Source organism: Pituophis catenifer, unplaced genomic scaffold, assembly GCF_029215685.1.
Source record: "Pituophis catenifer annectens isolate HBS135680 unplaced genomic scaffold, rPitCat1.0.hap2 SCAF_2, whole genome shotgun sequence".
Taxonomy (NCBI): Eukaryota; Metazoa; Chordata; class Lepidosauria; order Squamata; family Colubridae; genus Pituophis; species Pituophis catenifer.
Window position 1 is genome coordinate 19,550,944 of NW_027256882.1, and position 24,598 is coordinate 19,575,541.

General features: G+C 42.4%; 1 protein-coding gene across 1 annotated transcript; it reads left to right on the forward strand.

Annotated features, from left to right (window-relative positions):
- Nucleotides 1–8,563: 8,563 nt before the first annotated feature.
- Nucleotides 8,564–23,263, forward strand: LOC139309971 (vomeronasal type-2 receptor 26-like). Its single transcript, XM_070934152.1, has 4 exons — nucleotides 8,564–9,295; nucleotides 12,374–12,586; nucleotides 14,678–14,804; nucleotides 22,353–23,263. The coding sequence occupies exons 1-4, from the start codon at nucleotides 8,564–8,566 to the stop codon at nucleotides 23,261–23,263; spliced, it is 1,983 nt and encodes a 660-aa protein (XP_070790253.1).
- The last annotated feature ends 1,335 nt before the right edge of the window (nucleotides 23,264–24,598 follow it).

A 24,598-nucleotide genomic window follows, 5' to 3' on the forward strand; every position in this document is an offset into this window, starting at 1 on the left:
AGCCCCCCAAAGCTTCCGCCATTGCAGCCACCCCCCCTCCCCGCAGCTTGGAGCTCCAAGTGGAAGAGGTCCTCGGCTGTTGCCAAGAAGCAGCAGCTCTGGGTGCGCCACACCCGCTTCTTTCTCTTTGAGAGCCGCTTTGTAAACAAGGTGCAAAAAGGCTCTCAAAGAGAATGAAGCAGGCATGGCCCACCCAGAGCTGCCGCTTCTTCGCAACAGTCGAGGGCTGAAGAGTTCGCTCAGGAGTGACGCCGGCGAGGAAGGCGGCCGGGTCAGAGGGATGCATAGCCCGAGCTCTCTGGAACAGGTAAACAAGTGTGGGGAGGCAAAGGGGAGCGGACTCAGAGCCCCGTGTGTTGCACCCCCTCCCAGCCTTCACCCACATCTCTGTGCTACTAGTATCACTGCTGTTGGAGCCATGACAGGGACTGTGGCAGCCCAGTAGCAGCCATGAGCCGTGCTTTCCTCTAAGCGCTGTGGACTGCAGAGGGAAATATGTGCTTCTCTCTGCACAGAGCTTTCCAGATGAGACTTGGAGAAAAGTGCAGGTCATGGCTGCTAAATTTCGCTGTGCTGCTCCAAATGCTTTCCCATAAAGAGCAACGAAGGAGAGAAACAGCCGCTGACCTGGAGAACACGTGGACTGGAGCAGCTCTGGGTGCTCTCCACTGGCTGTTTCTTCCCCTTTGCTAACACGAAGGGGAAAATGTAGCAGCCATGACCTGCACTTTCCTCCAAGTCTCATCCAGAAAGTTCTGTGCAGAGAGAAGCACTTGTTTCCCTCTGGCGCCCACAGCACTTAGAGGAAAGCACGGCTCATGGCTGCTAAACCACCTCTGGTTTCTTCCCCTTTGCTCATGCAGCATAGCAAAATGTGGCAGCCATGAGCTGCACCTCTCAGTCAAATCTGGGAAGATCTGGGAACCCTCTGGGCTCCTGGCTGGCCATCCATGCTGTGTTGCCATCTCCCCTTACCTGTGATGTCCATGGTACTTTCCTGCCCTCACTATGTGTAAGAAGAACTCCTCCCTCAGAGTAGAGTTTGTGCACATATTGGAGACTGCCTCTGTTGGACTGGTTGAGAGGGCTCTGCCTGCCTTTGTCTCCTCCAGTACACCCTCCCTGCCAGTAGTGGGGGCTAAACCGATTCAGACCGGTTTACAAGAACTGGTAGTAAAACCGGTGGGAGGCCCCGCCCACTGCCCCGGATGTTGTCATCAGCGATCTGCGCATGCACAGAAGCTTCTGCACATGCGCAGTAGCAAGGCGCGCACAATCCTGTTGCGAACCGGTAGTAAAGGTAAGTAGAACCCATCCCTGCTCCCTGCCCATGCCAGGAAGGGATGCAGACCAGGTGTTGATTCTATTTACCTTTACTACCAGTTCACAATGGGATCGTGTGAGTGAAGCGAGTGCACGTGCCTTGCTTCTGCGCATGCACAGAAGCTTCTGCATATGCGCAGATCACTGATGATGACATCTGGGGTGATGGGTGGGGCCTCCCGCCAGTTTTACTACCGGTTCTTGTAAACTGGTCTGAACCGGGGGCAACCCATCACTGATGCAGACTTCCTGCAGCCCCTTGGCCTTCCAGAACCCCTTCCTCACCAAATATTCTCCCTTTCCCCTGCCTTCATGAGGACTTCAAATTCCTCTCCTGGTCAAGGTCGGGACTTTACTTCCACCTCTGTGTGGCACACCTTTTTGCAGTTTAGCAAGTTGGAGGCCATTTGGCTGGGCTCGCATGAAAGAAGCCAGGCACAATAAGGTCTGCAGCCTTGGCCAGTTTTGTGTGGTTGTCAGAAAGGCCACAGGTGTAGCTAAGTGAGAGATTTTGGCAAGTTTTTTTGGAAGTGGTTTGTGGGTTGTCACTTTCCTAGGGCTTGGAGACCTTCAAGACCTCCAGGGGAGGACTAGAACTCCTGGTCTCTCATTGCCTTAACTACTACAATAGAGTGGCTCTGGTCGTATCCATACAACCCACTTAAAGCTTTCATTTCCCCAATGGCTGTATTCACACTTTAACTTTTAACCATGGACTGTTTTCTATGGTTGAAAGTATTAAGAATTAAAAGAAACTTGAAGTCCATTCATTGAACAGAGTCAACCTGTACAATACTTTGTAATGAAAGTCAGCTGGGGACACTTTTCTTCCTACAAGGACCATATTCATATGACATATACTTCATCAGGCCAGAAAAAATGTTCTCATAGTCACCCTGAGGTCAAAAACAGGTCTAGATGCAACTTTCAGAGAGCCTGTAACAAACCATGGAAGACAACACCCACCCATTCTGTCTTCCCTGGGGTCTTGCCTGGGACAAATCCAGAAACCAGAGGTCCACATTTCTCACCAAGAAGGGGCTTCCTTCCCACTGGGCACAACCAGGCTGCAGTGAGGAATTGATTATTTATTTATTTTATTTTATTTTGTTTTGTCAAGCATGTATTAGATAAAAGACTTAAGTATAAACATGATTATTAATACATGAAATGGATATGAATAAAAGGGGACATTAGGACAAGGAGAGTGGAAATGGCAGAAAACATCATGGATGAGAACAGCCTGGTTACGCATCAACCTGACCTTCAAAAGCAGCAGAGCCATCAAGGATCTAGTGATGAGACACTGAGAGTAGAAGCCAAGGACTATTCGTGCTGCTGCTTTCCTCTCAGTGGCAGGAGCAGCCGGGGGGGCAGTGGCGGCAGGCTTCAATCCCTCCCCTGGAGGCCTGGGGCCATGGCAGAAGTCTGCTTGTGTGGGGAGACAGGGAAGTCCCAGCTCACTCATCCTTCCTGCCACCACGCCCTTTCCCCCACCGGCGGCAGTTCTCGTGCTGCCGCTTCCCTCTCAGTGGCAGGAGCAGCCGGGGATGTGGAGAGGGCAACAGCAGGCTGTGGCAGCAGGCCATTCATGCCAGCTAAGAGGCAGCAGAGGCTACTCCTGCCAGCCTCACACTCCGGACAGTGTCCAGCCAGCCATATCCCATGTGGATCCCAGGCAGTGCAGCTTCAGAGCCTTTCCTCGCAGCGGCGGTGGCGGTGACAAGGCAAGCAGGTGGGCAGGTGCAGGGGAGCGACTGGCAGCAGTGCTCCTGACTGGCAAGGGGTGGATGTCCCGGGGCTTCATGCGGCAATGACAGCATGGCCGGTGCACATCCATGCTAAGAGCATGCCAGGAAATGAACTTCAGCTGGACGCTGCTGCACTTGTGAAGGTCAGCTTATTGTCATGCGTGCATGTGCACCAGTAACCAGCAGACTAGCTGGCCAGTGCGCATGCGTGCTCCGGAAACCCGGAAGAGGAATGGGCAACACCACACATGCCAGGCGACATGGCTCTGTGTGCCACTTCTGGCACGCATGCCATAGGTTCACCATCACGGCCCTATCCTAGCCCCTTCTCTCCCTCAGGCTTTCTAGCCCCTTCTCTCCCTCAGGATTGCCCCACAGAAGTCCTATGCTATCCCGTTCTCTCCAGGGTTATTTTCAAGTTGGGAGGGGGAGTAGAACAGCTAACAGGAGTAAGTAGCCGCCCTGAGTCTTCGGAGAGGGGCGGCATATAAATTTAATTAATAATAATTAATAATTAATAATAATAATAACTAATTAGCATCAGAGCGTGTTATATGGTCATTTTGAAAAATCCTTTCTTAGTGAGCACCTAGAAGCCAAGAGGTGCCACATACGTGGCAAATTTCAAGTTCGTAGGCTTTACAGTTCTGGAGATTTCGTGATTACAGCGTGAGTGGTTTTCACTTTTATACACACACACACACACACACACACACACACACTTCTAAATATAAAGGTTCTCAGTGTGTTTTCATCAATATGGAAAGACTATACAGAGAATATCAAGGAAGAAAAATAAAAATTTCAATCCACTCTGTATCGTTCTTCCTTTTTACCCAAAGATATAAACCACCTGCTACCAGTTTCCTGTCTCTTTGTCAGCTCTTATCCAAAAATGAATGCTTCTAGATGAGTTGGGAAATGAAAGGTCCCTTCAGGCACAAGCAATTTTCAAACCAGTTCCAATTTATGATTAATGGAAAATAAATAGAAAAGAAAAACTCAAACAGTCCCTTCTCTGAAAATATTAGGCCAGGTTCAAGGGGTCTGACTGCTTCCTTGTCATAAGAAGACAAGCAACAGTAGAGTTACATTTCATGAAACTAGACAGTACACCTCATAATTCTGGATGACCTTCCCAAACAGTCTCTGGAGACAAGATAACATATTGAAACATAGCAGACTGTTGAGCTATCATCCTCCAGCATCACTTTCTGGACATGTTCTGACAACAACCATTGTTGTTGTCAGGACATGTCCAGCAACGCCCCCAGGCATGTATCTGTGCCTTTTCACTAACATGCTTTTCTAGCAAACCTCTGCACATGAAGCCCTGGGAGAATTGTTGGGTCCCCAGAGGAGGAGTTGCTTCTCACTGTAATTACCACCATCATAGTCTTTCAGAACATTTCTGCTACTTCTCCGGTTGACTGTCTTTGATGTAAACATCAGAGTGAGGCAACATGGAAGGGATTTGGCATCAGAAAAGGATAAATGCTTCAGGTCATGCTCTGTGTAGTATACGTTTTGGGTACAGGAAGGGCTTTTGAATATACCTTCCCCCACGCCCCCATTCCAGGTGAAGCTTGATATATCTCTATCTGAAACAGGAAACTCTATCTGGCATTTCCATCTTGCGAGAATGCTTTGAATTCTAACTCTTCTTGTTCTTCTTTAGAAGAAGGAAAGGAACTCATTCAACCTTATGAATGATGGACCTCCTGCTTCTGATGCTGCTGGTGCCCCAGCCAGTATGTGGGACGCTTAGAATGAAGTGTCCGCTGAATTTGGCACATCAAGAAGCAAAAAAGCCATGGAGCTATTACAGCCCAGGAGACCATCTTGTTAGTATAGTGAGCACTGCAGCAAGAGTATTGCATACAATATTGCCTTTCAACATGGCTCCTGCTAGCAAGTCTCACTCGTAAGTCTTTCAGCCTGACAGAATTGCATTCCCTCCATTTGCACTTCTAAAAATCTTCTCCTTGTCCTATTTCACTTATTCCTACATTGCAGAACCTGTCTAATTTCCTGAGTCATTTTGATTTCCACGGCTTCCCTTTTTTGCCATATTTTTCTGGAAGCGACATAAATGCAAAGATCATGCAGAAAAAAACAACAACCCTGAAATAAGTCCACATTATTTTCCACTCTCCATCCAATCCTGAGTCCATCACTTCAATATGGACTTTTTTTAAAAAAATAAAAGTAATATTGAAAGAGTTTCAGTTCCCATTTTCATATTTTTTATAAATGCTCTTTAACATTCAACACTGGATCCTTATACTAATATAAGGATGACTTGTTTTTAAAGTTGCGTTATTTATAAAACATCCTCTTTCTGTTATAGTTCCACTTTAATTATTCAATGATTTTGAATTCTAGTAATGAGTAGATGAAATTGGTACTGCTACAAAAATAGTGTATTTGTGATTCTTAACCCTGATAGAGGGTTAAGGTAAGAAAATATCCATTCCAACATTCATAAAAAATAAATGATTACTATAATTTGCCTCTTATTTTGAATCAACATAGGCTTAAGACTGAGTAAAAATTGTTGCTTTTGCTGATGATGATGACAACATCAACATTATTTCACAGTGTTTTATCTACTAATAAGTGGGATATCATATTAGTCATTTTTGCCATTCAAGTGGTAAATAAGAATACCCATCTCTTACACAATCTCACTCTTGGCTACAACATCCATGACAACTATGATAACACACATTTGTTACTCTATCTTATAAAGTCAATGGAGTGTTGGTGGGTGTGCGATTGAGCCAACAATATATGGAATTCAAGAGTTTTTTCACCATGTCTATTGTAGATGTTGTGACTATGGATTGGGACATTCAGCAGGGATGGAGCAAGAATCCAAAGAGACCTGATCATCTTTTATGCTTTGGGAATCTTCTGCTGCACACTTATGTAGGTGAGGAGAGGATCTGTGTCCAATCAAAGGATCTTCTGTGTAGTAGGAAGGTGCAACAGTGATGGGAATATCATATTTCTACATCAGCCAAATATTTCCAATGTGAACAAATCCCAGAATATTGTTGATAAAACATATAGTATATGTCTTATGGAATCATAGTGACCATTGGCATTAATTAACCATTTTATTTAAAAAATTACAAGCATATTAGCCAACATGTTAACTATTTTTTTTTTTTACTGTAAGGTATTCATGATGAAATTCATCATAAAAGAGTTGAAGAGCAATAGAGCTCCTGGAAAGGATATTCTACCAGTTGAACTAGTCAAAAAATAATAATAATAATCCCAATTTGTGGGGCTTTCTATTGGCAGGTTGATTTAAATATATATAAATAATATCTGACCTATCCAATTGGGTGGAAGATCGCAATTTATTTTCAATACATAAAAAGGGAATCAAATGTTACCTAGCAATTATTACCCATTGGTCTAATACATATTGTGGCTAACATAAATGCTAAGGTCTTGAGTAGAGTTGTGATTGGGTAAATGACAAGTAGAAGAAAAAATAGGATTTAGACAGAGTTGATTCACTATTGACTTTGTCTTGAACCATCTAATTACAAAATATGTCAGTCAGAGGCAACAACAATATGCTGCCTTAATCGATTTTAGGGCAACATTTGACACAGTAGGAAGAGAATTATCAGAGAGGAAATTGACTGCCCTTAAAACATAACTCAGACTGTTGGTCATGGTCAAAGCCTTTCTACAAGTACTCAATGTAGCCATGAATAGTAGGATACTTACCAAGGGATAAGAGTTGTGTGCATAATTTAACCCACTGTTATATATTATATTATTATATTATATTATATTATATTATATTATATTATATTATATTATATTATATTATATTATATTATATTATATTATATTATATTATATTATATTATATTATTATACTATACTATACTATACTATACTATACTATACTATACTATACTATACTATAGAATAGAATAGAATAGAATAGAATAGAATAGAATAGAATAGTATAGAATAGAATAGAATAGAATAGAATAGAATAGAATAGAATAGAATAGAATAGAATAACAGAGTTGGAAGGAACCTTGGAAGTCTTCTAGTCCAGCTCACTGCTTAGGCAGGAAACCCTACACCACTTCAGACAAATGGTTATCCAACATCTTAAAAACTTCCAGTGTTGGAGCATTCACAACTTCTGGAGGCAAGTTGTTCCACTGATTAATTGTTCTAACTCTCAGGAAATTTCTCCTTAGTTCTAAGTTGCTTCTCTCCTTGATTAGTTTCCACCTATTGCTTCTTGTCCTACCTTCAGGTGCTTTGAAGAATAGCTTGACTCCCTCTTTTTTGTGGCAGCCCCTGAGATATTGGAACACTGCTCCCCTAGTCCTTCTTTTCATTAAACTAGACATACCCAGTTCCTGCAACCGTTCTTCATATGTTTTAGCCTCCAGTCCCCTAATCATCTTTGTTACTCTTCTCTGCATTCTTTCTAGAGTTTCAACATCTTTTTTATATTGTGGCAACCAAAACTGAATGCAGTATTCCAAGTGTGACCTTACCAAGGGATTATAAAGTGGTATTAACACTTCACGTGATCTTGATTCTATCCCTCTGTTTATGCAGCCCAGAACTGTGTTGGCTTTTTTAGCAGCTGCTGCACAAAGCTGGCTCATATTTAAATGGTTGTCCACTAGGCCTTCAAGATCCCTCTCACAGTTACAAATATTGAGCAAGGTATCACATATACTGTACCTGTGCATTTTGTTTTTTTTTGTCTAAATGTAGAACCTTACTTTTTTCACCATTGAATTTCATTTTGTCAGATAGCGCCCAATGTTCAAGTCTGTCAAGATCCTTCTGTATCTTAAGCCTATCTTTTGGAGTGTTGGCTATTCCTGCCAACTTGGTGTCATCTGCAAATTTGATAGTTCCCCATCTATCCCCTCATCCAAGTCATTGATTAGATTAACTGAACTAATAAATTAACCTGAAGGCTCTAAATTCGTATTGTAATGTTTTGTTGTAAACTGACAATATATGATTATCCTGCTTGCAATTTGTATTGCATAGGCTGATCCTACTCATAATTTTCTGATTCTGGTATCTTGATGTAACCTAATTTATTTTTATTTATTTTATTTTATTTCCAATTTCTATACCGCCCTTCTCCCTGAGGACTCAGGGCGGTGTACAGCCAGAATTAAAAACATGCAATACAAATATTAAAAACAATTAAAAGATGTATAAATTTGGCCGAATTAAAAATCATTACCAATTAAAACATTTAAAAATTTCTTCTTAAGCCAGCCCGGCTTGCTGAAAAAAAATAGTCAATCAACAATAAACCATTCTAATTTGCTCAATGGAACCAAGTTGGATTTATTAAAAGTTCATATAGGGCTCCAAATATAACTCAGGGTTCTTCATTGTTTTTTTTTCAGATTAGTTATGCCCCTTCAGATGTTATGAGTGATAAAAAGCATTTCCCTTTTTTCCACTGGATGCGCCCTAAAGAAGGGATCCAGCACCCAGGAATTATCCAACTGCTCCTCCATTTCAGATGGACTTTGATTGGTCTCTTTGCTTCAGACACAGAGAATGGGGAGAATTTCATGAGGATTTTTACTCCTTTGCTTGACAGGAATGGAATTTGTGTGGTTCTATTACAACGGTTGTCAACGACTGGAAATACAGCACCCCTCAGGGATGCAATCTTCAAGTGGACACAAGTCAATACCTTTGTTCACTTCATGGAATATGATTCCCCTATGAACAGAGTTCTTCCTTTCCATTTATTACTTATGCGTTTGCCAGGATCTATCCAAGGAAAAGTCTGGATCTTAACACCCTTGAGAACGTATTCATTAAAAAGGCATAGACTTCTCAAATACGTGAATAGTATTTGGACCTTTGCTTTCTGGGCAAAAGAAAGGCCAAACGACAATGCCTTTGAACCTTTTCTTTTTGTTAATCCCCAGTTTGAAGTCAAGTCTTTTTCCTGTTCATTTTCAAAGCACGTCTTTTCTGTCAAAGGCCGGAGAAGATGCACCCAGAAAGAGCCACTAAAGTCCAAACAGAGAATGAATAGGATTCAAATCAGAAATAACTACTATATATACAGTATTATTATGACTTTAACACATGCCTTGAATGCTGCATATTCCTCCAGATTCAGGAAAAGAAGGAAGGAGGACAAAGAGAGTTTGGGGGCCCCAAGACTGCAGCCATGGCAGGTATGGGATCTTAACAAGAATCCATCAAACTTAGTTCCTTTGGAGAAGGAATTCAAAGTGGAAGTAGAGGAACCATATCAACCTGATGCTTCAAAAGGCCAACATACTTTGCCAAACCAATTATTTGGGATGTAATGTTTCAAAGAGCACTATACCATGGCAAATATTTTGATTAACACTGCTAATTTAAAAGGGATTCATGTGTGGAAAATAAATTCCTGTATATAGGGGTTTGTAATTAATATCATGGACTTTTACCTTTATAAATTTGAAGAAGATCCTGGGAGTATCTATCTCAAACCCTCCTCTTTGCAGGAATCCCATTTAAAGTTTTTCTGATTTATGTCTGCTTGATCTTTGGATTATGATACTGATAATTATTTAATTTCTCTGGTTCAGTGGCACAACTGCTCCTCTTTTCACAGTGTTTTTCCTCTTATTCAGCCAGAATGTTTTCTCTTGCAACTGTGTCCCATCCTGTGAAAAAAACAATCAAAAGATCTTGAGTTTCTGTGTGCCATCTTTCAGTTATTGGAACAGTACTGTATCCTCACTTATCCAACTAAAAATTGTGGAATAGAATAGAATAGAATAGAATAGAATAGAATAGAATAGAATAGAATAGAATAGAATAGAATAGAATAGAATAGAATAGAATAGAATAGAATAGAATTCTTTATTGGCCAAGTGTGATTGGACACACAAGGAATTTGTCTTGGTGCATATGCTCTCAGTGTACATAAAAGAAAAGATACGTTCATCAAGAATCATAAGGTACAACACTTAATGATAGTCATAGGGTACAAATATGCAGTCAGGAAACAATCAATATCAATATAAATCGTAAGGATACAAGCAACAAAGTTACTGTCATACAGTCAAAAGTGGAAGGAGATGGGTGATGGGAATGATGAGAAGATTAATAATAGTGCAGACTTAGTAAATAGTTTGACAGTGTTGAGGGAATTATTTGTTTAGCAGAGTGATGGCGTTCAGGGGAAACTGTTCTTGTGTCTAGTTGTTCTGGTGTGCAGTGCTCTATGGCACTCGTTTTGAGGGTAGGAGTTGAAACAGTTTATGTCCAGGATGCGAGGTGTCTGTAAATATTTTCACAGCCCTCTTTTTTGACTCGTGCAATATTCTATTCTATTCTATTCTATTCTATTCTATTCTATTCTATTCTATTCTATTCTATTCTATTCTATTCTATTCTATTTAGCAGAGTGATGGCATGCAGGAAAAAATTGTCCTTGTGTCTAGTTGTTCTGGTGTACATAATGATATCTATAATATCATTTTGAGGGTAGAAGTTGAAACAATTTATGTCCAGGATGTGAGGAGTCTGTAAATATTTTCACAGCCCTCTTTTTGACTCGTACAGTATACCGGTCCTCAATGGAAGGCAGGTTGGTAGCAATTGTTTTTTCTGCAGTTCTAATTATCTGTTGACATCTATGTCCATCTTGTTGGGTTGCAGAACCAAACCAGATAGTTATAGAGGTGCAGATGACAGACTTAATAATTTCTCTGTAGAATTGTATCAGCAGCTCCTTGGGCAGTCTGAGCTTTCTGAGTTGGCGCAGACAGAACATTCTTTGTTGTGTTTTTTTTTATAACAGTTTTTATGTTAGGTATCCATTTTAAGTCTTGAGATATGATAGAACCTGGAAACTTGAATGCCTCTGTTGTTTATATTGTGTTGTTTAGTATTGTAAGAAGTGGTAGTATAGGAAGGTTTCTCCTAAAATCTACCATCATTTCTATGGTTTTGAGTGTGTTTAGTTCAAGATTGTTCTAGTTGCACCACAACGCTAGTTGTTCAACCTCCCATCTGTATGCACATTCGTCATTGTCTCGAATGAGACTAATCACTGTTGTATCATCATTTGATATTGATATCATCAACATTGTTGATTAAAATTGATATCATCAAAACATTAATATCATCATCAATGTTGTATCATTTGGAAAAGATGCTTCTAGATTTATTATTTTCGGCTCCCATAGCACAATATGGTTTTTCTCCTTTCCTCAGGGTTAAGAATTTGTTGTTGTTAGTTGTGAAGTTGTCTCTGACCCATCACAACCCCATGGACAAGGTTCCTCCAGACCTTCCTGTCCTTACCATCCTCTGGAGTCAATTTAAGCTCATGCCAACTGCTTCAGTGACTCCATCCAGCCACTTCATTCTCTGTCGTTTCCTTCTTCCTTTGCCCTCAGTCATTCCCAGCATTAGGCTCTTCTCCAGTGAGTCCTTCCTTCTCATTAGGTGGCCAAAGTATTTGAGTTTCATCTTCAGGATCTGGCCTTCTAAAGAGCAGTCAGGCTTGATCTCTTCTAGGACTGACCCGTTTGATTGCCTTGCAGTCCAAGGAACTCGCAGGAGTCTTCTCCAGCACCATAGTTCAAAGGCCTCCATTCTTTGGTGCTCAGCCTTTCTTATGGTTCACAGCCATACATTGCAACTGGGAAAACCATAGCCTTGACTATACATACTTTTGTTGGCAGGGTGATGTCTCTGCTTTTTAGTATGCTGTCTAGATTTGCCATAGCTTTTCTTCCCAGGAGCAAGCATCTTTTAATTTCTTGGCCGCAGTCCCCATCTGTGATGATCTTGGTTTCTGTTTTGTCAGAGCTCTCTGCTATGACCTGTCTGTCTTGGGTGGCCCTGCATGGCATGACACATAGCTACATTGAGCTATGCAAGCCCCTTTGCCATGACAAGGCAATAATCCATGAAGGGTGGGGTAATATTAGCTCCTTTGATTTCTTCCTTGGCTTCTTTGTCATTATTTAAACATGATCCAGGTTTTATGCAATATCTTCTCTAATAGTGGCGATTGAAAGAGACCTGGCACTTGAGTTGGGGTCTTCCCAAACAGAACACTCACTTCCTGAGACACTTATGGATGCAAATTTTGCTGATTCTTTTTCATCTGCTTTCAAGATAGTGGTAACACTAATTAGGCATATTTGCAGGTTAGAAAAATGTGGAAGAAAGATTCAAATGTGGAAAGACTGTATAGGGTAAAAAACTGGGGCTTCTGCTTTTAAAATCCATGGATTTTTCTCTTCTAGTTCCATGCATTTCTGAAGAAGAATGAGTTTTGGAATATTTCCCAGTTTAAACTGTACTTGGACCAAAATGGAGATGTTACTGGAGATCTGTGCATTGTGAGCTTGCTAATTTTCTCCAAGAAGGATCCCATCCAAGTGCAACTAGGAAGTTTTGAAAGACAGAGACTTACTATCAACCGAAATGCTCTGTCACGGTTAAAATTGCTCAACAAGGTAGGGGAACATTGTTGTGTTTTCTCTTTTGTCCAAAGTTTAGGACCCATTTCAAGGGGGCAAAGCCTAATCACCATGATGGATGACTTTTACTAAGAATTGAATATGTTTTCTTAGACTTTGGGGAGGCTTCAATACCATTCAGAATGATGTTTTTTTCAGATGCTATCATCTGGAAGACCGTTCAGCCATGTTCAACATTGGATGCTAGATGATTCTTCTTTAGGGAGCGGACTGTGGCCCTTTTGTGTTGCCTCTAAAATTTAGTAACTCCATCAAACTGGTGAGACACCCCCAAAATGTCAATAGCCTCAGATTACCTTGTTCCTTTTCCTTAAATAGCAAAGAAAGAGTTCTTTTGACTGGTGCCTGAATTCAGGTTTGGACAGAATCAAATGAAATTAAATCATAATGGATGGAAGTCCTTTTTGTCCCAAATATGGAAACATGCTTCATCTTAACCTGGTTGGAGAAAGTGTCCCCTGAAAGGGCAGGATCACAATCTATTATGTTTTTAAACAGCCCAGACATTGCCAAAGCTTTGCTTCTCTTTCACCCCACTGTTCTGACTTAGGCTTCCCCAGCAGCACGGGAAGCAAAATCTTTCCTCTCCCACAGTCTTTCAAGATAGTTCACAATTACCGACCTTTATCAGGCTTGGAGAGTGTCCAGGCTGATATCTTTCAGATGCTGCAATACTTGGCAAGAATGCAGTAATGAACTGATTGTCTCCTGCAAAGTCCACTCCCCTTTTGCTCCTCTTTTATTCCCTCTGGGAGGGGCCATTCATCATTCACCTGTTGCCTTACTCCCAAGTCGACCCTTGTTCTTTAGCTGTTCTCTGCATCTGGCAACTCTATGCATGCGCACACTGGAAACAGGTTCCAGCTGTTGGCCTTCCTTACTGATGTCTGACTGCAAAGGCAGCTGATAACTGGCTTAAGGCACTGTCCTCCTCTCTGCTGCCGATGCAGAGCCCTCATCAGAGCCTTCCCCAAACTCCAGGACTGGCCCATGTTCCTCCCCAACCTCCTCACTGTCCGAATCTGCTACCAGATCCACTGGCAGGCCACAACACCCACTGGAAAAGAGCAATAGGCCTTCAACTTTTTTTCTATGTTAGTTGGTGTCACCTAATTTTAGTTCTTCTACCTAAAGCACCTTTTTCGGATATCTAGCAGGACCTTGAAAATATCTCCTACTGACTCAGGACTCTTGTCGCAGATGCTGCACTAAAAGATGCCCAGTAAGAGGGACATGTTCTCATGATCTCACCTTCATCTCACCTCACTACAGTTCACGAAACCAAGCAATCAGTGTTAGTCTTATTTTGTCAGTGTTGCAGCCATATTTATTGAACAAATATACAAAGAACATCTTCTATAAGGTTGAGAGCCCTAATTTCTAAGGAGTTTTTCCTTTATATCATAACTGGGAGATGGTTTTGGAGTACTTTCAAAGGGGGGCAGTTTTACAATGTTTTATGCAGTCAAAAAGAAAATATTCAAATCCTACCAGACAGACATTTCTTTCTTATCACAGTTTTATTTTATTTTAATAAATCTAATAGAAAAAAAGTTTAATAAATTGATTATGATAATTTCCCCTAAAATTTCATACTTTAAAATCATGGATAGATGACGAATGGAAGAATGCATATTAATACGGAGGAGAAGGAGTAACCCACTGGTTGTCACATAATGCTTAACACATTTCTCTGTTTAATTTAATTTTATTTATTTGTATCCTGCCTTTATTATTTTTAGAAATAACTCACAACAGAAAACATATCTAACACACCAAGCTCCTTTTATTTTGAGAGAGAGTGACTGGATTAAAGTCACCAGACTGGCATTTGGGGCTAAAGCATGATTAGAATTTAAGATCTCCCATTTTCTCACCTAGTGCCTGAGCCACTAGACCAAGCTGCCTCTTTTCAATAGCTAGTATCTGTGTGGAATGAATCAGTGATTTCATATTTCCCTAAGTGAAACCCAGAGACTACTTTGCTAATGTTTATGTCTACATCCATTTTTCTTAGATGTGAGTCCTAACACATTTTCTTTGGCATCTCCTTGTTTTCTTGCTTAGTCTCTGCCTCAGTCCAAATGTGTGGAAAATTATCATCCTGGATTTGTCAAGCGGGCTCGAGAAGGAGAGCCAGTTTGCTGCTATGACTGTGTTCCTTGTCCGGAGGGGACCATCTCCACACAGGAAGGTGGGGGGACACAAAAAAGGACTTATTTTATTTTGTTTGTTTGTTTGTTTGTTCCATCAAGCGTGTATTTTATGACAGATACAAGTGTAAACATAATTATAAATACATGAAAAGGATACAAATAAAAAGAAACATTAGGACAGGGACGGTAGGCACGCTGGTGCGCTTATGCACACCCCTTACAGACCTCTTAGGAATGGGGTGAAGTCTACAGTAGACAGTCTAAGGTTAAAGTTTTGGGGATTTGGGGAAGAAACCACAGAGTCAGGCAGTGCATTCCAGGCGTTGACAACTCTGTTACTGAAGTCATATTTTCTGCAGTCTAATTTGGATCGGTTTACCATAAGTTTGTATCTATTGTGTGCTCTTGTATTGTTTTGGTTGAAGCTGAAGTATTCATTGGCTGGTAGGACATTGTAGCAGATGATTTTAGGTACTATGCTTAGGTCAGACCAAAGACGGTGAAGTTCTAAATTGTCTAAGCCCAAATTTTGAGTCTGGTGGCATAAGGTATTTTTTTATTATTTATTTTATTTTATTTTATTGAATTTCTATACCACCCTACTCCCGAAGGACTCAGGGCGGTGCACAGCCATGAAATAAAACACATAGATATACAAAATTTAAAATCGAATAAAATGAATTAAATAAATTTGGCTGAATTAATACCCATAATTTAAAATACCCATAATTTTAAAATACATTAAAAATTTAAAATTTACACTTAAAAGGGAGAAGATTTAGGCGAGGCCAGCTTGATGAAATAAAAGCGTCTTCAACTCGCGGCGGAAGGTGCGCAGATACGGAATCCTCCGTATCTCTGGGGGGAGCTCATTCCAGATCGTCGGTGCCCCCACAGAGAAGGCTCTCCCCCTAGGGGCCGACAGCCGACATTGTTTGGCCGACGGCACCTGGAGGAGCCCCTCTCTGTGGGAGCGTACTGGTCGGTGGGAGGCTGTTGATGGTAGTAGGCGGTCCCGTAAGTAACCAGGTCCTAAGCCATGGAGCGCTTTAAAGTTGGTAACCAGAACCTTGAAGCGCACCCGGAAGACCACCGGGAGCCAGTGCAGCTCGCGCAGGAGAGGTGTTACATGGGAGCTCCATGTTGCTCCCATAACCACCCGCGCGGCCGCACTCTGCGCCAGTTGGAGCCTCCGGGTGCACCTCAAGGGGAGCCCCATGTAGAGAGCATTACAATAGTCCAGATGAGAGGTGACGAGGGCATGAGTGACTGTGCGTAATGAGTCCCGATCTAGAAAGGGACGCAACTGGCAAATCAGGCGAACCTGATGAAAAATCCGCCCGGTCACGGCCGTCAAGTGCTCTTCTAAAGACAGCCATGAGTCCAGGAGGACGCCCAAGTTACGAGCCCTTTCCGTGGGGGCCAATGATTTGCCCCCAATAGCCAGCGATGGCGCCAGCTGACTATATCGGGACGTCGGAAACCACAGCCACTCGGTCTTGGATGGGTTGAGCCTGAGCCCGTTTCTCCCCATCCAGATCCGTACGGCCTCCAGGCACTGGGACATCACTTCACTTGGAGATGTACAGCTGGGTGTCGTCAGCATACAGATGGTACTTCACCCCGAAACCACGGATGATCTCGCCCAGCGGCTTTACATAAATGTTGAACAGAAGGGGCGAGAGAACCGATCCCTGCGGCACCCCACATATAAGGGGCCTCGGGGTCGATCTCTGCCCCCCTGTCAACACAGACTGCGACTGGTCAGAGAGAAAGGAGGAGAACCACCGTAAAATGGTGCCTCCCACCCCCAACCCTTCCAGCCGGTGCAGCATGATACCATGGCCGATGGTATCAAAAGCCGCTGAGAGGTCTAACAGGACCAGGACAGAGGAATAACCCCTGTCCCGAGCCCTCCAGAGATCATCAACCAACGCGACCAATGCCGTTTCCGTGCTGTACCCAGGCCTGAAGCCCGACTGGAATGGATCTAGATACGATGCTTCATCCAGGTACTGGGGTAGCTGTCGCGCAACCACACTCTCAACAACCTTCGCAACGAAGCAAAGGTTGGAGACTGGACGATAATTAGCCAATACTGCCGGGTCCAGGGAAGGCTTCTTGAGGAGAGGCCTTACCACCGCCTCTTTCAGGGCGGCGGGAAAGACACCCTCACCCAACGAAACATTTATAATCCCCTGGCGTCACCTCCCGGGAAGCCAGCACTAACCAGGAGGGACACGGGTCCAACAAACATGTGGTCGCATTCAATCTACCCAGAATCCTGTCCACGTCATCTGGGGTCACAGGATCAAACTCATCCCAGATAACAGTCTCAAGACCTGTCTCCGTTACCCTCGCTGGATTTATCCCGTCAGAGTCCAGACCTGCCCGAATCTGAGTGATTTTGTCATACAGATACTGAACAAAATCCTCGGCTCTTCCCTCCAAGGGGTCCTCCCACGCTTCCTGGTGGAGCAGGGAGCGGGTCACCCTAAACAGGGTGGCTGGGCGATTATCTGATGATGCAATAAGAGCAGTAAAATGAGTACATTTTGCTGCTTTTATCGCCACTAGGTAACTCCTAATATGAGATCTTACCAGTGTTCGGTCAGATTCAGAAAGACTAGCCCTCCAACAGCTCTCTAGGCGTCTTTTCCGGCGCTTCATCTCCCTCAGCTCCTCGGTGAACCAAGGAACCAGGCAAGATCGGCGCCGGGTCAGAGGCCGCAAAGGCACGACTCGATCCAGGGCTCCAGCAGCCGCCCTATCCCAGGCGGCCACTAGGTCCCCAGATGAGGCGTGAGCCAGAACCTCCGGGATTGGCCCAAGCTCCATCTGGAACCTATCAGGTTCCATCAGGTGCCTGGGGCGGTACCATCTTACCGGTTCCGCCTCCCTGCAGCGGGGTGCCGCGGTTTGAAGGTCAAGGCGAAGGAGCGAGTGATCTGACCATGACAAGGGCTCGATGACTATATCCCCTATCTCGAGATCACTCAACCACTGTCCAGAGACAAAAACCAAGTCCAGTGTGTTTCCCCCAGTGTGTGTAGGGCCATGAATTAGTTGGGTCAGGTCCATGGCCATCATGGAAGCCATGAACTCCCGAGCCACCTCAGACGCCTCACCCACGGATGGCAGGTTGAAATCCCCCATGACCATAAGTCTGGGGGTATCAACCGCCACCGCGGCAATAACGTTGAGTAGCTCGGGCAGGGCTGCTGCCACGTGGCAGGGAGCCAGGTACGTGATCAGCAAACCCATCTGAACCCCGTGGCCCCACTTCACAAGGAGGGACTCACAACCAGCTGTCTGAGGTACAGTGGTCTCCCTTGGCCTAAGGCCTTCTCTAATAATAACCGCTACTCCCCCGCCCCTCCCCTGTGACCTTGGCTGATGGAATGCGTGGAAACCTGGTGGGCACATTTCTACCAGAGGGACCCCTCCCTCTGGGCCCAACCAGGTCTCCGTAATACCCGCCAGGTCCGCTCCCTCCTCGTAAACAAGATCACAGATGAGGGGGGCTTTATTTACTACAGACCTGGCATTGCACAACATCAGGCGAAGGCCCGCGCCCTGAAGGTCTGTACTATCTGGAGAACGGGTGGAGCCTTGGGGGCCGGAGCACTCTACCACTTGAAGACAGACTTTTGTTGCAAGTAGAGGAGTGGAGGACTCTTCTTGTGAAATATCTCTGGACTCATTCTTTTGTATTAATATCCGATATACAGTGCAGGTTCCAGACAGATGAGCTGTATTCAAGAATTGGTCTGGCAAAAGTTTTGTATGCCCTAGTTTGCAGTTCAATATTACCAGAGAAGAACTATGCAAGATTAGGTTAACAACTCTTAATGCTTTTTTAGCAATGCTGTTCCAGACTTGCAACTGGAAGTGGATTCATCCAGATTCTTTTCATGAAAGTGCAAGTTAAGACAGATTGAGTTCCACTGTTTTCTTGTTTATTTTCAAACTGCACAATTCTTATTCAAAGGAGGATTTGGAGAGAGAAATGATGCTGTTTTCAGGCTCCAAGTAATGCACCCACCATAAATTGAATTCCAAGGCATGGCTGTTCCTCAAAGAACAGATTTTTTTAGGTGCACCATCTTGGTGCTACTGATGAAAAGCCAGTACTAAAGTTCCTGGGCTTTTCACCTCAATATAAGTTTCAGTTTTCTCAAGTTTCCAAAACAATCAGTCACATTGTCCAACCAAGATGAGAGCTTGTTGTTTGTCTCTCATTCTCCTCTGGTCAGTGAGCCATTGGAATGTGCATGACTCATCGGCTACTTATGCTGTGTTGACTGAGGACTCCATCCTCCTCCATAATCATAATTATAATCATAATCATAAGTTTATTTGTCAAGCATATATAAGATAACAGATAAAAGTATAAACATAATTTGAATACATGAAAAGAGTAAGTAAAAAAGGAATATTAGGACAGGGATGGTAGGCATGCTGGTGCACTTATGCACGTCCCTTACAGACCTCTTAGGAATGGGGTGAGGTCAACAGTAGACAGTTTAAGGTTAAAGTTTGGGGGTTTGGGGGAAGAAACTATAGAGTCTGGTAGTGCATTCCAGGCATTGACCACTCTGTTACTGAAGTCGTTTTTTCTGCAATTGAGTTTGGAACGATTTACCTTGAGTTTGTATCTATTATTTGCTCGTGTATTGTTGTGGTTGAAGCTGAAGTAGTCATTGACAGGGAGGACATTGTGGCAGATAATTTTATGTACTATGCTTAGGTCAGACTGAAGTTGGCATAGTTCTAAGTTGTCTAAGCCCCAAATTTGGAGTCTAGTGGCATAAGGTCTGGGTCAAACTGAATTAACATTAGAACACCCTAGAATACAACCAATCCCACACCCTAGTAGAATTCAGGCTTGACAGGTATGACAGATTGGGAAACCTTTTAATATTGCCAGATAAAATATATCTTCTGCTTTTTAGTTTGGATATGTCTTTCCACACTTACCTCTCTAGAAACATCTTTGGAACTTAAGGAATTGTTTTAGGTCTAACTCCTGCAAGGGCTATTATCATGTGTTCTACATGGTTCTCCCACTGAGATTCACTGAGAAGGTGTTATGAGTTCATAATAAGGTGGTGTGGACAGTTGTTGGGCACCTCACTTTACCCATATTACCAGTAGCCATTCCAGATTATTTACAGGACTAATTTTTCTGCCAGCAACTAGATTTCATATGAAAGGTAATCTCTGGATCCAGTGTATTAAGAAATGTCATCTGACAGCACCCAGGAAGTTTGCCTAGCAAGATTAGTTGATTAATTGATTCTTTATTTAACCCTAATAATGATTTTATAATAATGATTTAACAACAACAACAACAACAACAACAACAACAACAACAACAACAATAATAATAATAATAATAATAATAATAATAATAATAATAACTGAAAATCTCGCACTTGATGTACATGGATGATTTGAAGCTGTTTGGTAAAACAAAAGCTGAACTGATTTTATTAATTGAAAACACAAAAGAATTCAGCCAAGACATTGGTATGCAGTTTGGAATTGACAAATGTGCAACAATAGCAACCAAAGCAGGCAAGATCATAGAAGAGGATGGAATAGAACTAGAGAATGAAGAAATGATAAAGGCAGTAAAATCAGAAGAAGGCTACAAGTACTTGGGAATTTTAGAAGCCTCTGACTTAATGCATAATAAAGTCAAGGAATTAACTTCAGCCAAGTACATTCGACGAATTCGTAAGATATTAATGTCCAAATTGAGTGGAGGAAACATCATAAAAGCCATAAATACCTGGGCTATACCTGTGATTAGATACTCTGCAGGAATAATTGACTGGACCCAGATGGAGTTAGACAATTTGGACAGAAAAACAAGGAAGCTTATGACAATGAATCATGCCTTGCACCCTAAAAGTGATGTTGACCGATTATATTTACCAAGAGCAGAGGGTGGTCGAGGACTCCTACAAGTAAAGCAGACTGTGGAAGAAGAAAAATGCAGCTTGAATGGTTACATCCAGAAAAGTGAAGAACCAATGATTAAGGAAGTAAATAAAGGAGGCCTTTTAAAGACAACTAAAACAAAAGCAGAATATAAGAAAGAAGTAACTGAGCAGCGAGCTGAAAATTGGAAACACAAAGCTCTGCATGGCCAATACTTGAAAAGTATTGAAGGCAAAGCTGACCAGAAACTAACTTGGAACTGGTTAAGATCAGGAGTACTGAAAAAAGAAACAGAAAGCTTTATTTTGGCAGCTCAAGAACAAGCCCTAGCCACAAACTGTATGAAGACGAAAATTCAACACGTTACCACCAACAGCAAATGCCGCCTCTGCAATGAAAAAGAAGAGACAGTTGACCACCTGATCAGTGGGTGCAGCAAAATTTCACAAACTGACTACCTACAACGCCATGACCGTGTTGCTAAAATCATTCACTGGAAATTGTGCCAGAAGTTTGGATTTGAGTACAGCAAAAACCACTGGGAACATCAGGTTGAGAAAGTTTTAGAGAATGAGAAACTCAAGATCTTGTCGGACTTTAGGATTCAGACTGACAGGCACTTGGTCCACAACACACCTGACATAACAATAGTTGAAAAGAAAAAAGTATGGTTCATTGACATTGCAATACCTGGTGATGCACGAATTGAAGATAAGCAGCAAGAAAAAATCACAAAGTACCGGGACTTACAAATTGAAGTTGAGCGACTGTGGAAAAAGAAATCGTGTGTTGTCCCAATTGTAATTGGAGCCCTCAGAGCAATACCCAAAGGGCTACCCCGCTATTTAGAAATTCTAAATTTGCCGGACTTGAAAATTTTGACTCTACAAAAAACCACCTTACTCGGAACAGCTTACATCCTCCAACGATACCTTAACAGTTCCTAGGTCCTTGGTTAGGACTCGAGCTGCTGAGCTATTAACCAGCCTCAAAGGCTGTGAATCTCACTAAAGATTAACCAATAAATAATAATAATAATAATAATAATAATAATAATAATAATAATAATAATAATAATAATAATAATAATGATTTTGTTTGCAATCTGCAGATTCTTTTTAGGAACCTAATAATGTAGGCTCCTACGAAGAATCTGCAGATTGCAAACAAAATCATTCCCTATGATTTCCCCAAATGTCATAGACTGTTAGAAATATAGCTCTTTTTAAAGAAAATGATATTCTTCCTATATCCTTTCTAAGGAGATGTTAAAAATGTATATTGGCAAAGGGTCTTGGTATCAACTCCTGCCAAAGAATATACTGTATTTCTTGAAAGGTGAAGAAGTGCCATTTGGAGGGACCCAGGAAATGTGCCTACGAAGATTAACTGAAGCATTGTTTATCTTAAATAATGTGGGTTACTGTGCAGATGCTGTACATAACACAGGAAAGCATTTGGGTCCAAGTACTTCCCCCAATTTCATAGATATTACCTCTACATTATTTAGAAAATGATACCTTTCTTGTCTTCTGTGGAGATGATAAAAGATACAAATCAGCTGTTGTCCCAAGAAAGTATTTCTTGAATGGTAAAAGGACAGAATATTAAACAAATGTGCTTTTTGGTTTTTACAGATACAGAAAAATGTACCAAGTGTCCAAATGATAAATATCCAAATGAGGATCGAGTTCAATGTATCCACAAAGTTCTAACTTTCCTGTCTTATGAAGAATATCTGGGCATCATATTGGTCTCTTTTGCCCTACTTTTTTCCCTAATTACAGGATTTGTTTTAATCTTATTCATTAAAAACCAAGAAACTCCCATTGTCAAAGCCAATAACCGAGACCTCTCCTACATCCTCCTCCTCTCCCTTCTGCTTTGTTTCTTGTCTCCTTTTCTCTTCATTGGTCAACCAAGGAAAGCCACCTGCCTTCTCCGACAAACTCTTTTCAGCATCATCTTCTCAGTTGCCGTTTCTTCTCTCTTGACCAAGACGATCATGGTGGTGTTGGCTTTCCTAGCCACAAAGCCAGGCAACCAACTGAAGAGATGGTTGGGAAAGAGTTTGGCCAATTCCATCATTCTTTCTTGTTCTGCTGTCCAAATTATCATTTGCTCCATCTGGCTGGGAGTTTCTCCCCCATTCCCTGAGTCTGATCTCCACTCCCAACCAGGGAAGATCATCCTGCAATGCAATGAAGGTTCTGTTGTCATGTTCTACATCACCCTCAGCTACCTGGGCTTCCTGGCTTCCATCTGCTTCACAGTGGCTTTCCTAGCCAGGAATCTCCCTGGGGCCTTCAATGAAGTCAAGCTGATCACCTTCAGCATGCTGGTCTTCTGCAGTGTCTGGGTGACCTTTGTGCCCACTTACCTGAGCACCAAAGGAAAATACACGGTGGCAGTTCAGGTCTTCTCTATCTTGGCCTCCAGTGCTGGTCTGTTGGGCTGCATCTTTATCCCCAAGTGCTACATCATCATTCTGAGATCAGATCTGAATACAAAGGAGCATCTTACAACCAGAAGAAATGTAGAAAGCTGATACAGAGGAATTTCCACACCCAATACTAGACCAAACTAAGGGCCCGTGGTTTAGGCACCAATCTAGAAAATGGGAGATTGCAAGTTCATATCCTGCTTTAGCCATGAAAGACACCTGGGTGACTTTGTGCCAGTTGTTCTATGTCAGCCCAACTTACCACACTAGGTTGTTCTTGTAGTGAAAATTGGGGGAGGAAGGTGTGATGGATATTTTGTCACCTTGAGTTATTTGTAAAAATAACAGAGGCAGCATATAAATAAAGTAAACAAATAAGCAAACAAACATGTTCCAAAAAAGCCAATCCTAGAAAATGGTCCAAGGTGCTCTCCATTCATGAGTGGGCCAAGAATTTTCTTTGAAATAATTAAAGCGTATCTGGAAACTGTTCCCCATCATTGGAAGATAGCCAGAGATCCTTTGAGCAGTAGAGATAATGTATCTGTCCTGTATCTTTAGCCTATCTGAGGCCTTAAATGTCACATGCGGGTTTTTGAAATATGACATTTGCAGATATGCCAGAAGTAATGCTGGGGGTCCTGAATAAGTGCCATTATTTTAGTTGTATGGTAGTTTATCTGTAATTAGGGTTCTTTGCAGTATTGAGCTCAAGATCTCAGCATCATCATTGTAAGAAGAGTGGAAATACATTTCCCAGCCAAATTAGAGGAGGATAATGTGGGTTAGTTAAGAGAGGTGTTAAAGTACAACCTATTAAGATTTTTAGAAAATACTTCCTAGAGAATGGGATGATCTAGTGTCTCATGGAGGTGGTATGGATGAAACAGGTGAGATTGGGCCTACACCAGGGGTGGTATTCACTTACCTTCGCTACCAGTTTGCAAATGCGAGCGTGCAGAAAATGCCACCCTCGCGCATACGCAGAGTCTTCTGCGCATGCACAGAGCATCAAAAACAGGATGTGATGACATCCAGGCGGGTGGGCGGAGCCTCCCGCAGCCGCCGCTATCGTTTCGCTCGAACTGGATAGAACCAGCTAAATACCACCACTGGCCTACATACCCAGTCAGAAGTTGGGATAATTCACAAATCTCCATCTTCTGCTTGCCAGCACTCTAGAGCAGGGGTGTCAAACTCCTGGCTCGCGGGCCAGATGCATCATGTGTTGGCCATGCCTACACCCAGTTTTGCACAGGGGAAAAAATGTGATACATCACATAATGCCACTGTGATGATGTGAGTTTGACACCCCTGCTCTAGAGGTATCTGGGTGATCCTTGGGAAATGAAGATCGGCTCTGGCCTGATCCAGAAGATCTATTCTTACCTTCTAAAAACAAAAGTTTGAAAGGAGATCCTATTCACAAAACAAGTCACC